This window comes from Columba livia, chromosome 25 (genome assembly GCF_036013475.1).
Source record: "Columba livia isolate bColLiv1 breed racing homer chromosome 25, bColLiv1.pat.W.v2, whole genome shotgun sequence".
NCBI classification, from domain to species: Eukaryota; Metazoa; Chordata; class Aves; order Columbiformes; family Columbidae; genus Columba; species Columba livia.
Genome location: NC_088626.1, coordinates 2,103,071 through 2,117,392, shown reverse-complemented (window position 1 = coordinate 2,117,392; position 14,322 = coordinate 2,103,071). Strand labels below are relative to the sequence as shown.

Here is a 14,322-nt window from a genome sequence, read left to right as displayed (position 1 = left end):
AGAAATCATCTTGGAGGAGAACAAGCGCTCCCTGGGAGGGCAGCCCAAAGGAAACTGCTTTAGCAGAGCCTGAGATTCCCCCCTGCACCAAAGGGATTTAGCAGATGCTGTTTGGGGCTCCACCATGGGGCTGCAAAACCCTCCTGGGGAACGCGGGCTCAGTGTTTCTCGCCATGTGTTCGGTCACAATTCCCACTTTACACCGGAAAATAAAGCGCTGTGTGCAGGATACGCCATGGGCGTGAACGCACACAGAGCTAAAAACACGGACTAGCAGGGCCAGGAATAAACCCGTGCGTTACGCAGAAGTGAGGACTGACCTGTGGGGCTGTGAGCACTTTTCTCCCCAAGCCACTGTATTTATTTTCCCTCCTGTTCCAGCCCCTCACTTCCTTGCCTGCGTTTGGGTAGTTTATTTATTCAGCCTCCCCTAGCAGTCCGGTTTGGCTATTTCGGTGGCGGGAGAGATACCGACCCAACCCAGACAAAAACTCCCTCTGCTCTGTCAGGGCTATCAGCAAACACCAGCCCCTGAGCCCGGCCAGGAATTTTAATTGAAATAGCCGGTCACTGAGCTCAGATAAGGCCCAGCATCACCCCACGGCTGGTGGGGCTCCCCTCTGCCCCATGGGGCTACCAGGCTCCCCAAATTAATGTGGGGGACCCTGATCTTACTCCGTGCTGCCAGCTCAGTGCCCAGCCACCAAGGTGGCACTGGGACAAACTGGGAGGGAACTGGGGCAGTGCAATGGGCAGTGCACATTGGAGGGCGTTTTGGAGCATCCCTCCCACCCCAGCCCAAAGGAGCTTGGTGGTCTGCGCCCCTTATCAGCTCTTATCTCCCAAAGCCGCTCGCTAATGTGACCTTAATGGAGCTAAAATCGACTCGATTTGTTTTATTGCCGCTTAGCCCAAATCCCCCTCCCACTCCCCGCTTCTCACTTCCCCTTGTTTTGGAAATACAGAGGGGAATGGGTCTGGCTCCTTCCTCGGGATCTGAAGAGGGGGGGCAGCACATTGGGAACCGTGTCCGGGCTCCAGAGCATCCCTGGCGACAAGAAGAGCCCCTCTGGGGACCGACCCGCCTTCCCCTGCTCCCCCCAACCCTCGGGGGCCGGGGGTGGCGCCTGGGCCGGTGGCAGCAGGAGGGTCAGAGCCGGGGAGCGGGTCCCGGAGCGCACACACCCCCCCCGGCCCTGGAAGATGCTGCCCACCCCCTTCTCGGTGAAGGACATCCTCAACCTGGGACCCCCCGCCGCCCCCGGCCCCCGCAGCCCCGGCGGGGAGGACGAGCCGCCGCCACCGCGTAAGTGACCCGCGGAACCGGGGGGCCAACGGAGTCCCCCCGCGGAGCCGCTTTCGTTCCCCCGGGCTGGAAAAGCCAGGGGAGCAGAGCCGCCCGTTGCATCCCCGCACCCTCCAGCATCCCCGCACCCTCCATCCCGCCGGAGCCGACGGTCCCCGCTGGGGAACATGGCAAATTCCCTCCTTTTCCCCCCCATTTTTGCCCAGGGTTTGCTTTTTTGGGGTTGTTTGGGTCATTTTCCGGGCAGCCGCGCATCCCGCCCCGTGTGCCCTCGGGGAAACCAAACGGCCCCGGGGTTGGGGGAGAGAATGGTTATAAGTGGGTTTTTTCTCCCGAAAGGCACAAATCGCCACCGTTTTCGGTGACACAATCGCCCGTTTCGATGCTCCGTAAATTGTCCCCGTTGGGGACAGGGACCAACGCGCCAAGACACGATGCGAATCCGGCGGCGGGGATGCGGCTCCGGAGCGGCCGCCGCGGGGGGACCCGACGGGTCCCCTGTTCCCTGCGGTTTAAATCCCGCAAAAAAGCTTCCTTTGCTCGTTTTTCCCTATTGCCCGGAGGCTGCAGGGTGGGGAAACCAGTAGGACCAGAGCCTGAGCACTGGGCGGCACTGGGATAAGGAGCCGGAGAGGGCGAAAGAAGCCCGAGGAGGGTGAGAGGAGCCCGGGGGGATCTCCATGCCCACTTCACACCCCAGATAGAACCCCCAGCACCCCGTTTCCCTACAGCCCCCCCTTGAAATTCCCTGCTCCCTTGCTGTGGCTGCCAGGTATCCGAGTGCATCCCGCTTGCAACACAAAAACCATCAAATTAAAAAAATAACCAAACAAAACTACTTCCCATCTTCTCGCGGATCTAAATATTTTTCTTGAATTCCCATTTAACATCACAAGGAAGTTAACATTAAATTTATCAGCTATCAAACCTCTGTCTTTCTCCCAAAGGGCCCCATTGCCAACTCAATCCCTCCTTCCAAAAAGCATCCTCACTGGGAATAGCACTGGGCTCGGCTCTCACTTTACTTTGGGTTTTTCTTGCTGCAGGAAAACGTTTGCTTGCCCATCCTTTTGAGGGGGATGAGAGGAAAGCCGACCCCCGCCACTATCCCAAGCAGCGACAGCAGAGAAAACCCCGCGTTTTGTTCTCCCAAGCTCAGGTGTTCGAACTGGAGCGGCGATTTAAGCAGCAGAAATACCTCTCCGCTCCGGAACGGGAGCACCTCGCCAATGCGCTCAAGCTCACCTCCACGCAGGTGAAAATCTGGTTCCAAAACAGAAGGTACAAGTGCAAGAGGCAGAGGCAGGATAAATCCCTGGAGCTGGCTGCACACCCGCTGCCCCCGCGGAGGGTGGCGGTGCCGGTGCTGGTCCGGGACGGCAAACCCTGCCTTGGGGGCTCGCAGCCTTATCCAGCCTTGTACAGCATCACCAACAGCCCTTACTCCTATAGCTCCTACTACAGCGCCTATAGCAGCCCGTATGGTGCTGGCTATGGGGGGGGCTATACCAGGATGCCCCCCAGTGCCGCCATGGGCAGCCCCACCATGCACGGGAGTTTGGGCATGGCCAGCGCTGCTCAGCACCAGCCTACGTGTCTGCAAACCGCCGTGCAAACAGGGATCAGGGCTTGGTAGGTGGGGGTGAGGACCGAGGAAAACACCAAGGAAAAGTCCCCCCTCCATTCCAGAGCTTCATGGGGACACGAGCCAAATCCAGAGGGTTCCTGCCACCCTGGGCAGTGGGACAACTCCAGCACGGCCGTCCCCTCCGCCTGTGCGGTCACATCTCCGCAAAGGCAGGTGAGGAGAGAGGGGGACACTGCACTGTAGTGCTGCGACTTTGGGGACACAGTGACAGAGGGTATTTATTTATTTCAACCCAAATATTTTGGAGCCTGGCCCTTCCCGCTCCCGCAGAGGATTTGCTGGTGTGGGGCCATCAGGAAGGTACGAACACTGGTTTTCTTCCTAAGGAAAACAGGGTCTGTGCACATCACCGTGCATTCACTTTTTTATGAACAGTATTTAATGCTTGGAGTTCCTCTAATCTTTTTGAGATACATTTCTGGTTTATATTTCTTAATCTCCCAGCATAGGTGTTAATTTCTTTATTAATTATTATTATTATTTGCAAATAAAAACCAAATTGGTGAAATGGTGTGCTTTCACTCTCCCACCATTCCTTAGACGGACGCAACCACGGGGTCGCCCACGGCCCCCAGTGCAGACTTTACTTGCACAGGAGAGGGGGAAAAACACACAAAGATCATTATTTGCTGCAAAATGTTGGTTTAACAGAGATCTTTCCACTGTGATGCCAAGATATCCCAGTGATGGAGCCGGACAGCATCCTGCACACCACTCCCACCGCACAGGACAGGGAAAATGCCCCCTCACAACCCCCAGGATGCTGCCTCTTCCTTTCCTCCTTTCCCGACAGCTTCTTATCCTCCCGACCTTTGGTGAAAAGAGACTTGCAGGAGGCAATTAAGCTTTTATCTCTGATCGCACTCAGCCCCATCACTCCGGTGCTCGCTTGCTTCCCAGATGGGACATCCCTGACACTCACACCAGAAAAACTCTCTCGGTGAGATAGTGCTGGTCACCGTCCCACTGCTCCAGGGCTTTGCAGCCCCACCGAGGTCCTGGAAAGTTCTGGGTTAGGTGACAGATGCACTGGGTGCTGCACTGTCTCCCTCCCTTTGTCCATCCACACTCACGTGGGGATTTCTCCCCAAATCAGCTTTGGAGCAGCATCCTTGCACTGGGAAATGCTGCAAACAGCAGCACCCCCAACACCTGGGCTCACCTGCAAGTCCTAACAACACTGAGAGCTTTGCTTTTAGAGTTTCAGCAATAAAATGAGGCAAATCACACTGAACACTCCCCTTTGGGCATCCATAAAAAGCTCAGGGGGTGATTGACCAGCAAAGGAGCAACGGGGGGCAAAGGAGGATGCTGAGGTTTGGCTGGGACCCCACGGACCCATGGGGAAGGGCTTGTCTTGAGCAAGAGGGAGAAGCAAACAGCCAGAAAAACCCGCAGGAGCCAAGACACAACTGAAGGGCGTAAACTCCTGCCAGGGATCTCCAATCAGGCCCGGGAGGCTTGGCTGCTTGCCGGATAAATGCCGAGGCGGGAGGCTGGGGAGCCAGCGAGCCGCTGGGCAGGGAGAGGAAGAGGAGGATGAGTGCTGGGGTGCTGGGGGCCGGGAGGCAGAGAGCACCCAGCAGCACCCCGGACGGGATGAACTGGACCCCCACGGCAGCCCGGCAGCCCCGTCCCATCTCCTCCAGGCCCCGGACATCGTTCCTCATCCAAGACATCCTCTGGGATGGGGCAGAGGGGGGCGAGAGCGGAGGGTTCGGCAGCTCGGAGGACGGTGGGGTGGCCGCCATGGAGGGCGGCGAGGGCAGCTCGGCCCTGGAGGACCCCCCCGGGACCCCTCGTCCCCCAGGAGCATCCCAAGATCAAGGGACACCCCAGGAGGCAGATGCAGGTAAGGGGGTGGACAATCCTGATTGATCCTGGGGGATGGATCAGTAACGTCTAAGCTTAGCTAAACCAAGGGGCAGGATTTAGATCTTGGGCACTGCAGAGCCCGCTAAGCCACGCTTTAAATACCAGGGAGTATCTGTGCTCCAGCACTGGGAAAGTAAGACAAATCGCAACCGCGTGCAAACCGGGAGCTTCAAATAACTCAAGGGACCGAATCTGCCTAAAACTCTGCCTAAATAAAGCCTAGACAATGTATTTCTGTGATATCATGGGAAATAAAGTTCTATTTTAATGCAGAAGGTGCCCAGCAAGGTCACTGGGGGCTGCTGGATTGGAGCAACAGTTTGTGCCCCCGGTTTGGGGGTATTTAGAAAGCCCCCATACTGAATTAGTGCTATTTGCAGCAAGGCTCAGCTTTCCCGCATGCTCAGCCCTGATTTCGCGCTGTGATTTATCAATAATCACCCTGCTCCTCCTGATACAACACCACCAGCATCTCTTCCTAGCATGCAACCGCTAAATTCACTGCAGGGAGTAATGTTTCAGTGCAGAAGCAAATCACGCTCAGAAGCATAGTTTTGTGACCGGTGCCTCTCGTGTTGCAGCAACGGGGGATACAGGACAGGACTCAGCCTTTTTTTTGCCCAAATAGTCCCGGACTGAGCTGCAACAGCCATAAAAAGCCATTTTAAGCTCTCCAGCTACCAGCTCTTGCTTGCTAAAAGAGCCCTTGCAGGGTGAATTTTGCCTTTACATTTCAATTCTACTAAAATAAGTTCCGACATAAAAGCAAATTCGGAAACAGCCACCAGGCTGATTATTACAAGAATCATTAAAAGCTGGACCAAGCATCTCAGAAAGCAGCTCGTGTAAATCAGGGCATTTCAATGAGACAACCGTGATTTACACAGGCTGGGAATTAAGCCCGTTGTTTCTATCTTGAGTGCTATGTTCACATCTTAAGAAAATATAATAAGAAATGACTAAATGGAAAAAAAAAGGCCTATTCCCATGCCAAACTGAGTAATACACAAAAAGGAACGAACTGTATAAATGAATTTACTTTTAAAAAGTTATAGGTGACACTTTGCAGGGAGCTCAGCATGAGAAATAAGTCAAACACTGAAATGCTGCCTTGGAGCTGTGATCCGAGTTGGGGTCTGCAGTTCTATCTGTAAAACCAGGTCTTGAGGTTTAAAAATCTGCCCCAAAATGTCTCGGCATTGCCTCCGAGTCATGAAATAGAAAAGAGAATAATCTATTTTCAATGCTTTCTAACTGCAGTCTGCTTTAAGCTGCACTGATTTCCCATTTCTGAGCTATTCTCTGTAGCTTGAGGACACAAACTTGTTTTCCTTGGGAATCAGGATTTTCCCCACAGGAACAGGAAGATATTTCAAAGAAGTGCCTAAATAGTATGAATTCTGCCATAAAAACCCCAAGAGCTGTTGCTACATATCAGCAGTACCTTGGGATTTTAAGCACAGCAGCATCACAAAATATCCCTTTCTGCATTATTTAAGTCCCTTGAATGTATGTTAATATTGAACGCATGCTTAGATGAATTAAGAAAGTGGGATTAAGGAAGACTTTGAGATGGTGTTTACTCCACTAAATTAAAATATTTCCATGGTAATATGAATATTTTGCTCTCCGGAAGGGAAAAAAGCGAGTGATTCGGGTGATTTTCAAGCGGGTAATTCTCATTTTGTTCCTCTTGCAGATGAGAATGAAACGTCAGAGTGTGACCCCCCAAGGGCAGCCCAGTGTCCCCCCAAAGCGGCCAAGCGCTCGCGGGCAGCGTTTTCCCACACCCAGGTCCTGGAACTGGAGCGCAAGTTCAGCCGCCAAAAATACCTGTCGGCCCCCGAGCGAGCCCGTCTGGCCAAACACCTGCAGCTCACCGAGACCCAGGTGAAGATCTGGTTCCAGAACAGGAGGTACAAGACTAAAAGGAAACAAATCGCCTCCGAAAGCGGCGGAACGGACACGGACGCGGCCGGGCACAAAGCGGCCGAGCTGCCCCGAGCATCCCTGATCACGCTGCGGGGCGGCTGGCAATACCTGCCCTGCCTCTACTACCTGAGCGGCTGGAGCCCCTCCTGGTGGTAACCGAGTGGTTTTAAGCAGAAATCAGCTTTTTCTCTTCGTTTTTTATCGTGTTTTTTTAATACCGCATCGCTCTGCGTAGTGCTAATCAGGAGAGGGGGGCCCCGCTTGTAACCATCAGCATCTTCTGGTTGCTGCACAAATTGCCACTAACAGCCAAAAAAACCCCCAAGTGCGTAATTCAGCACGCTCGATACCGACGCTTTGGGGTTGTAAAATATCGCAGGTTCTTTTGGGGACAGAAAGGGAGAATCCAGCCCCAGAGATGGTGATGGCCCCTTTCAAACTGCCTATCCCCCCCCAAGGCCTTTGCAAGAAGCAAAGTGGTGATGCTGGGCTGGGACTGGTTTGGCCTCTTGGGCCACAAGCTGCTGTACAATCTGAAAATTGGGTTTAAATTTAAAAATGAAAGCAAAAATATTTGCGTTTCTGCCGTTGGCACCATAATTGCAAATGGTCTCAGAGGGGAATTGGAGCCCCCCATGAGTTCTGCAGCCTCCACCTGCAGCGACGCATTTTTGGGGGGAATTAAACCCCTTTTTTGCCCACGAGTAGCAACAAATTGAAGTGCTCGATGGCCCCGGTTTGCTGGGGTGGAGCGGTGCCAGTTCACCCCCCTGAACAACAAAACCTGGGGAACACGGACAATAGCGCAATGACAGACGGGTTTTGCATATCCGGGTGGCAACGCTGTTCGGACGTTTCCCATCTAAGCTGTTTGAAAGAAAAGCTCCAAGAGCTCAACGCTCTCTCAAAGCAGCAGTTTGCAAGTGAAATCAGCCCGATTCCCATCAGGGCAGCAAGAGGGTGACATCTTTACAAGTTATTTTTTAATGAGATGACAACTATTTGCACTAACAGAGTAGCAAAGTGTTTTTCTTTTAGCTAATCATACTTAAAACTTTAGGTGCCACTAAATCCATGGGAGAAAGCATAGAAATAAATGGGATTTCCAAGAGAGGAAACAGCTCAACTGCTGTTTTTCAGTGTAAATCAGTGTAGCTCTACTGGAACAAATGTAATCAAGTAAATTGAGGGTTTTTTTTCCCTGTGAACCTCCAGAAATGTTTCTGTGGCGCCTGTTCTTTCTGCGAGAGAATTAAAAATCACAGCGATCCCATTCCTGCAGTAGGGAAATACAGACTATTAGGAATATTGAGGAGCTGCTTAGATCCGACCTTTTTAACCAGATTATTTGGGAAGTGATCTTCTGCCTCACCCGTTGACCTTGCAAACCCACATACTCTGCAAAGACAAAGCTGCTCAGTATGAGGATGAGGAAAATCTCATGGGAAGGGAGAGGAGAACACGCAAACTCAACCCCTATTTAGTTTTTCTTGCTATCGGAGCTGTTTGCCCGATTTGGAGGACACCCGGTTGCTTTTTAATGGTCTGAAAGTATCCGCTAATATCTCAGACAACATTTTCCTCCCATCTCCAGCGGCCACGGATCCCCCAGCCCATTCTCTGGGCCAGAAGGACATCTCCTCTCTGCTGTTTCAATATGTTTCAAACCCAGCCCAGCTGCTTATCCACTCTGAACTTTGCTTATCCACTGCTTGAAACAAATAACATAATAATAATAATAACAAAAATGGATATAAAAAGCCCTTATGGCCTCGAATCCAAGCCCCCGCATCCCTCCCAATGGCATCTCCACAGGGAGGATGTTCTGCCAAAATCCCACAGCCAGACCCTCGGGATGCCGCTTAAATCAAAGCAGAGATGCTCTATTTGCACTAAATACACTGGATTTGCAGCTCTGACCATCCCGGAGCGGCCCCTCCATGGAAATCGTGGTGTGTCCTTTGCACAGACAGCACAAAAGCAACAGGGACGGGCACGTTATGCTGGGAAGGACTGAATTGGGCTGGGAAAATTAGATATAAACCAAAAATTAGATATAAACTGAATGTCTTGAATGCTTCTTCGGGAAAATGTTTGTGTTGTAGCTATTTTTTTATCCTGCTGATGGTTTATTAACCAGTAAAACATCTTCTTGTTGCTCCAACACCCAGCTGCTCATACTTCACTTTGCTGGTAGAGAGCAAGTCCAGCGCAAATAGTTGCTATTTTTGTACATATTTTTGGATACTATTTTGTCTGATGCGCATTGTCCTTTGGAATAAAGAGTGCAGAGTCTTTACTAAAAACAAGCTGCCTCTGTAGGGTTTTTTTGCCCTGGGTTTGGATTTTCTTTTCATCCCTGTTTCTACCATGAAATGACCGCGGGTGTCCCACCAGCACATGAGAAACTGTTGCAGATGCAGCACTTGGATGAGTTTTGTGCAGTGAACTGTCACAAACACGGGCTCACAATGTGGTAAAATCATCATTCATCACTATTTCTAGGTGCTCAACACCAAACACCGCTCCGTCACCCATCTGGCCAGGTCCAGGGCACCCCTGAGCATCCTCCGATCCCATTTACTGTTCCATGAGCATCAAACAGGTGACTATTTCCCCAAAGTAAGAGCTTATATACTGAAGTGTTTTCTTTATCACACCCAAATTACTCATAAACCCCATGATTTAAGCACAATCAAATTAAGCCAATGCAGGTTCTTAGTTCAGCCTGGGTGCCAGTGGGATGCAGGGATGCAGACAGGGATGCAGGGATGCAGATGATGCAGGGATGCAGATGATGCAGGGATGCAGATGATGCAGGGATGCAGATGATGCAGGGATGCAGATGATGCAGGGATGCAGATGATGCAGGGATGCAGCTCTGTTCTCCATCCTTTCCTTCCCACCCTTTTCCTCTCCAACCCTCAAGTGGTTTCTTTACTTCCACTTGTTTTTCTCTCTCTTTTTCAAGCCCAAATCACAAGGACAAAAAAAAGGGCTGTACCATTTGGATAACCAAACCATCCCAGAGTGTTAAAGCATTAATCACAACAAGGGGAACGACACAGCAGGCTTTCCCAGTGATAAATATCACCTTAATTAATACGGAAAAGGAAATCCCACCCTAACTATGGAGATGTGGAGTTTTAATCAGCCTTAACGAAGCAGAACTCCTGTTTGTACACAACCAGAACCAGAAAGCATCATTTAATGTCTGTCAATTAGTGTCACGCTCCGCTGCTAACGTATCCATCAAGATTAAATGGTGTCTAATGCTGACATAACATTTACACTTGTTTGTGCCAAATAATTTATTTAAAGCAAAAAAAGAAGAAAGTCTGCCTTTGGATAATGTAACTGTTGACTAACATTTGCATGCAATAAGCCACATACTTGGCAAGGACTTGTGGGACTAAAGCCAAGAAAAATCAGCTTGACCTACACAACATTTGCAAACCAGAGGAGTGGGAACAAGTTCGCTACATGGAGCTAAACAGGGGATAGAAAATGCAAGGACACCCAAAGCACCAGGCTGTACCAGACCAGGGTTTCCTCCCTGTTTTGGTACCTGGTTATTAGGAAGATGCTTTGGAGAGAAGTACATAAAACCTTTCAGCAACGAGCACCAGGATGTGGCTCTTAGGGTGTGCGGATGCTTCCTAAGGAGGGAGGCGAACTAAGCCACAAAGCACCAGGACTTAGAGCTCTTAAAAACCCCAGAGGATTTTCAATATTTACTTTTTTACTTCAATATTTGTTTTTTTTTTTTATATTACTTTCAATGTTTTTTCTTATTGTGGATACTCTTGTCATCCACAGCAACACCCCATCTCTTCCTAACCCGGAGTCCCCCAGCCCATTGCAGGGGGCTGGACCAGCTCCCTCCATCCTTGAGCCATCAGCGATGCCAAAGGGGGGTCAGGGAAGCACAGGGACACAGTAATCAATGCAGATTTGCACCACAGCGAATGGGGAAAGAAAAAGGAAAGGGAAAATTGTGGCAAAAACGTGGAGATGTGGCAAAACGCAGCTTTGCAGATTGGTGTTCCCATGGGAAACTCCCTTGCTGTCTCTCACAAAAATCCAAGGCACATTCCTCTTTCTTCTGGTATGGTCTGGGCAGCGTTTGTTAAGAAAAGCCAAAGGCGGAGAGAAACCCACAGCGAATAACCCTGGACGTGTTTCCAAAGCTGCCCACAGTAATTTATGGCAGCCCACTCACAGAAGGGAAAGTCAAGTGATAAGACAAGTATTTTTACAGGAAAAGAAGCTCGGGTCGAAGCATTTTGTGTTGAAACACTCTGCTTTTGAAAGAAAAAGGCAAGGGGGCTTTTGGTGTCTGAGCAGATGGGCTCATCACTTTATCCCCCAGCCCAAAATAGGAAAGCGATGGGGGAAAAGGGGCACTAAGTGTCACCCATCATCACCTCGCTGTGGAGCCCCCTGGGGACAAAGGGGGACGAGGGGTATGGGAGGAGCTGCGGCATCTTGGGCTGTGCACGGGGGAGCGGGACGTTCCTGTGCTTGAAGAACAAGGACACGGGGGACACAGGGGACGTTCCCACTGGGGCCAGAACTGGGAGAGGAATCTCTGCACAGTCAGCGAGGGAGGATGCTCAGGGTGCTGTAGCTGTTGGTTTTGCCCAATTCTATTCCTATCCAGGCTTTTTCCAGCACTAGGGTTTGGGTTTTTAAGAGATATCAACTGTGCGCGGTCACCCCAGCTCTTCTTTGCATCCGGAGCCTTTAGGGGCAACCAGATTTGCAGAAAAGCACTTTTGTGCCACCCCCGCCTGCGCACAGCCCCATGGAGCCCCAGCTGCCCACCCTGAGCCTCCCAGGGTCGTATTCCCAACCTTTAAGATTGATTTTCCCATGCAATATGATTTTACATCACCCAACCCTGGCGAGGCTGGGTCAGGGCTCTCAGCAGTGACAGTGCAAAGAAAAAGAGAGAAACCCCCTCCTGAAGAGCCCGTGCTATTGAAATGAGGTAAAAGCTGGGGTATCGGTGATTTGGCAATGCCACCCGCGGTATTTTTCCACCGGCCTGCACAACGGGGTCCTGCTCACGCCGGGAAGCCAAGGGATTAGCACAAGTCTCTTTGCAAACAGAGCTTGGGTGGGGGCACCCAGGGCTCCTCGGCACTCCCTTGGGGATAAATGGCCGAGTTAAACCAGGAAAACCCTCTAGCAAAGCAATTATTCACTTGCAGCCACTTTCTCAGCATCCGGGCTGCCAGGTTGGAGATTTGCAGGGTTTACGCAGGATGGAGTAAGCCTGGAGTACACCCAGGAGAACTTGCTCTGCAGAAGGATGTCCCAACGCTTTACAAACATCATCCCAACGGCTGCACCGCTCACTCGGGGCCAGGGCAAAGCGCTGGGGCTGGCGGAGGAAAACGCAGCCCGAAGGCTGCAACAAACGCCAGATGTTCCCCTCGAAATCATGCAGATGTTTGCACACCCCCCCCCCAGCCCGGTCTGGAGCAAGCAGAACCTGAGCTGCCTTTGCACCAGCTAGATAATATTAATCCTTTTTCTAGCCTCTGAGCTCTGCCAGCGCCCATTGGGTTTGTTTGCCGCTGGATATCGTCACGTATGAGGTGGGGATGCAGGTTGCGATGATCCCAGGCAAGTTTCCATGATGAAATGGAGTTTTTTCCCCAAATACCAGTGTTTCAGCCTGGATATCCATGCTATTCCCCAGTGAGCAGCTGCCTGCATCAACCATGCCCCACAAAATGGTATTTCCATGTTACAAGCTTTATCATTTTGCTCCTTAAAAAGGGGGGAATGGAAACAAAGCTACAAGTCAGCACCAGCCCTGCACGGCACCTTCTCCCCAGAAACACGATGCATTTGATGGGATGAGCATGAAGAGGTACCGAATCCAGAATGATTCGGGTCGTTTCCCATCTCGATTCAAGATCTCATCTTAATTAAACAAGGGGATGGCGACGATCACCAATGAAACCAGCAGAACTTCCCTGTTTTTGGAGGCAATTATTTAACAAATGACCAACATTTCACCCCTCCCTGCCCAGCGGCTTTTCACAGGGTGTTGATGGCACATCAACCCTCCTCATCCTCTATTTGCGCTGCTGCAAGAAGGAATTACAGCAATATTTATCTACCACATGCTCTTTCTGCTCATCTGCTTTGCAAAGCAGCCCCGGGGGCACCGATCACCACACGCTCCCTGTGCCACCCGCTAAAAACATCTCAGGGGACAAAGCTTTAAAGCAAATAAATGAATAGAAAAGTTTAGATGAAGGCGATTAACGTGCTCGGAGGGTTCAGTCAGTCAGCGGTTGCGTCTGGGTTGTTGCAAACCTGCAGCTCCGAGCAGTGTTTGGAGGGTGATGAATAAACACTTTTTGCTGTGCAAATCACAGCAGGTGAAAAAGAAAACACCAAATTGATGAATAGTGGGGTCTCTGCTGGCAGTAAAATAGGAAATCAGTGAAGCAAAGGTGAAGATGCTGCACTGGGGATATATATTGTATATGGGGGTAGGGGACCTGTTTAATTCCAGGACCAAAAAGCTTATTGCCTAAAACTGGCAATATTTGGGCTGGAATTACATTGCCTGTCTCCATAGCCAGGGCTTGGCCACGCTGCAATGCTCCGGGACAGATTTACACCCGCAGAGCCCGGCGGAAAACACTTACCTGTTCTACAAACCCAGCCCTTGTCTGTTAAAAGGAATTAAATCTTGTGGATAAATAACAAGTGTTTTTATTCCCTTTGTGGACAATTGCGGCAGAGTAAGATAGCGGGTTAAGGTGTGGCCGGAAAACCTTTCACTCCATGATCTGCATCTTGTCATCCAAGGCAAACACGCAGCTTAATGAAATCTCAAGAGGGAAAAGGTGAGATGTTTGCCTTTATGTTCATTACCCTTTAAAGCACAAACAATATTTGAAGAGAAACAAAGAATCGGGCAAACTAGATAATAATCACATGCGGTGAACAAACACCCAGATCCCGGATTCATCAAATGACTTAAATAAAAAACCCTAATGCCAGGGGTTTGGTGGAGCAGGGGGAGCACCCATGTTCTGTGGGGCACGTAGCACTGTCCCCAATGTCTCTACCAGGTCCCAGGGATGTGCCCATCACTGTCACCACCATCCACGTGTCTCAAGGACCATTTGTCCCCCGACATCCCGCTGTACTCACAACTGATGCTCAGGATGCACCTCCCAGCCCTGGCAAAGCCTCGGTTGCTATTCCTCCTCCCACCCACACAAGCTTCGAGTTATTACAGTTATTTCTTTTTGCTTGTCTTGTATAATTATAGATCCTTAGGAAAAGTATCAGTTGGGATGTTTACACGCAGCAGAAGGGAATTTATTACTCGGTACCAACCCAAGACATCACTATACAACCAAGTCCTGAACACGGCAACACAAACACCCACTGCCCTATAGATCCTTGCTGCAGGAAATCCTGCAGGTTTAAGGAGCTGCTGTGTTCTGCCAGATAAATAAGACGCACTAAAAAAAATACCCTCAAAAGGTATTTACACAATCATCTGTACCGGGTCCAAAGAAAC

At 50.6% G+C, this 14,322-nt stretch overlaps 2 protein-coding genes across 2 annotated transcripts; both read left to right on the top strand.

Annotated features, from left to right (window-relative positions):
• The first annotated feature begins 1,203 nt into the window (after positions 1-1,203).
• On the top strand, positions 1,204-2,942 carry NKX2-6 (NK2 homeobox 6). The gene is made up of 2 exons (XM_065041216.1): positions 1,204-1,306; positions 2,353-2,942. Exons 1-2 carry the CDS (start codon positions 1,204-1,206, stop codon positions 2,940-2,942), a joined length of 693 nt encoding a protein of 230 aa, XP_064897288.1.
• Positions 2,943-4,330: 1,388 nt separating this feature from the next.
• Positions 4,331-9,055, top strand: NKX3-1 (NK3 homeobox 1). Its single transcript, XM_021280886.2, has 2 exons — positions 4,331-4,806; positions 6,529-9,055. Exons 1-2 carry the CDS (start codon positions 4,494-4,496, stop codon positions 6,915-6,917), a joined length of 702 nt encoding a protein of 233 aa, XP_021136561.1. The 5' UTR covers positions 4,331-4,493; the 3' UTR covers positions 6,918-9,055.
• The last annotated feature ends 5,267 nt before the right edge of the window (positions 9,056-14,322 follow it).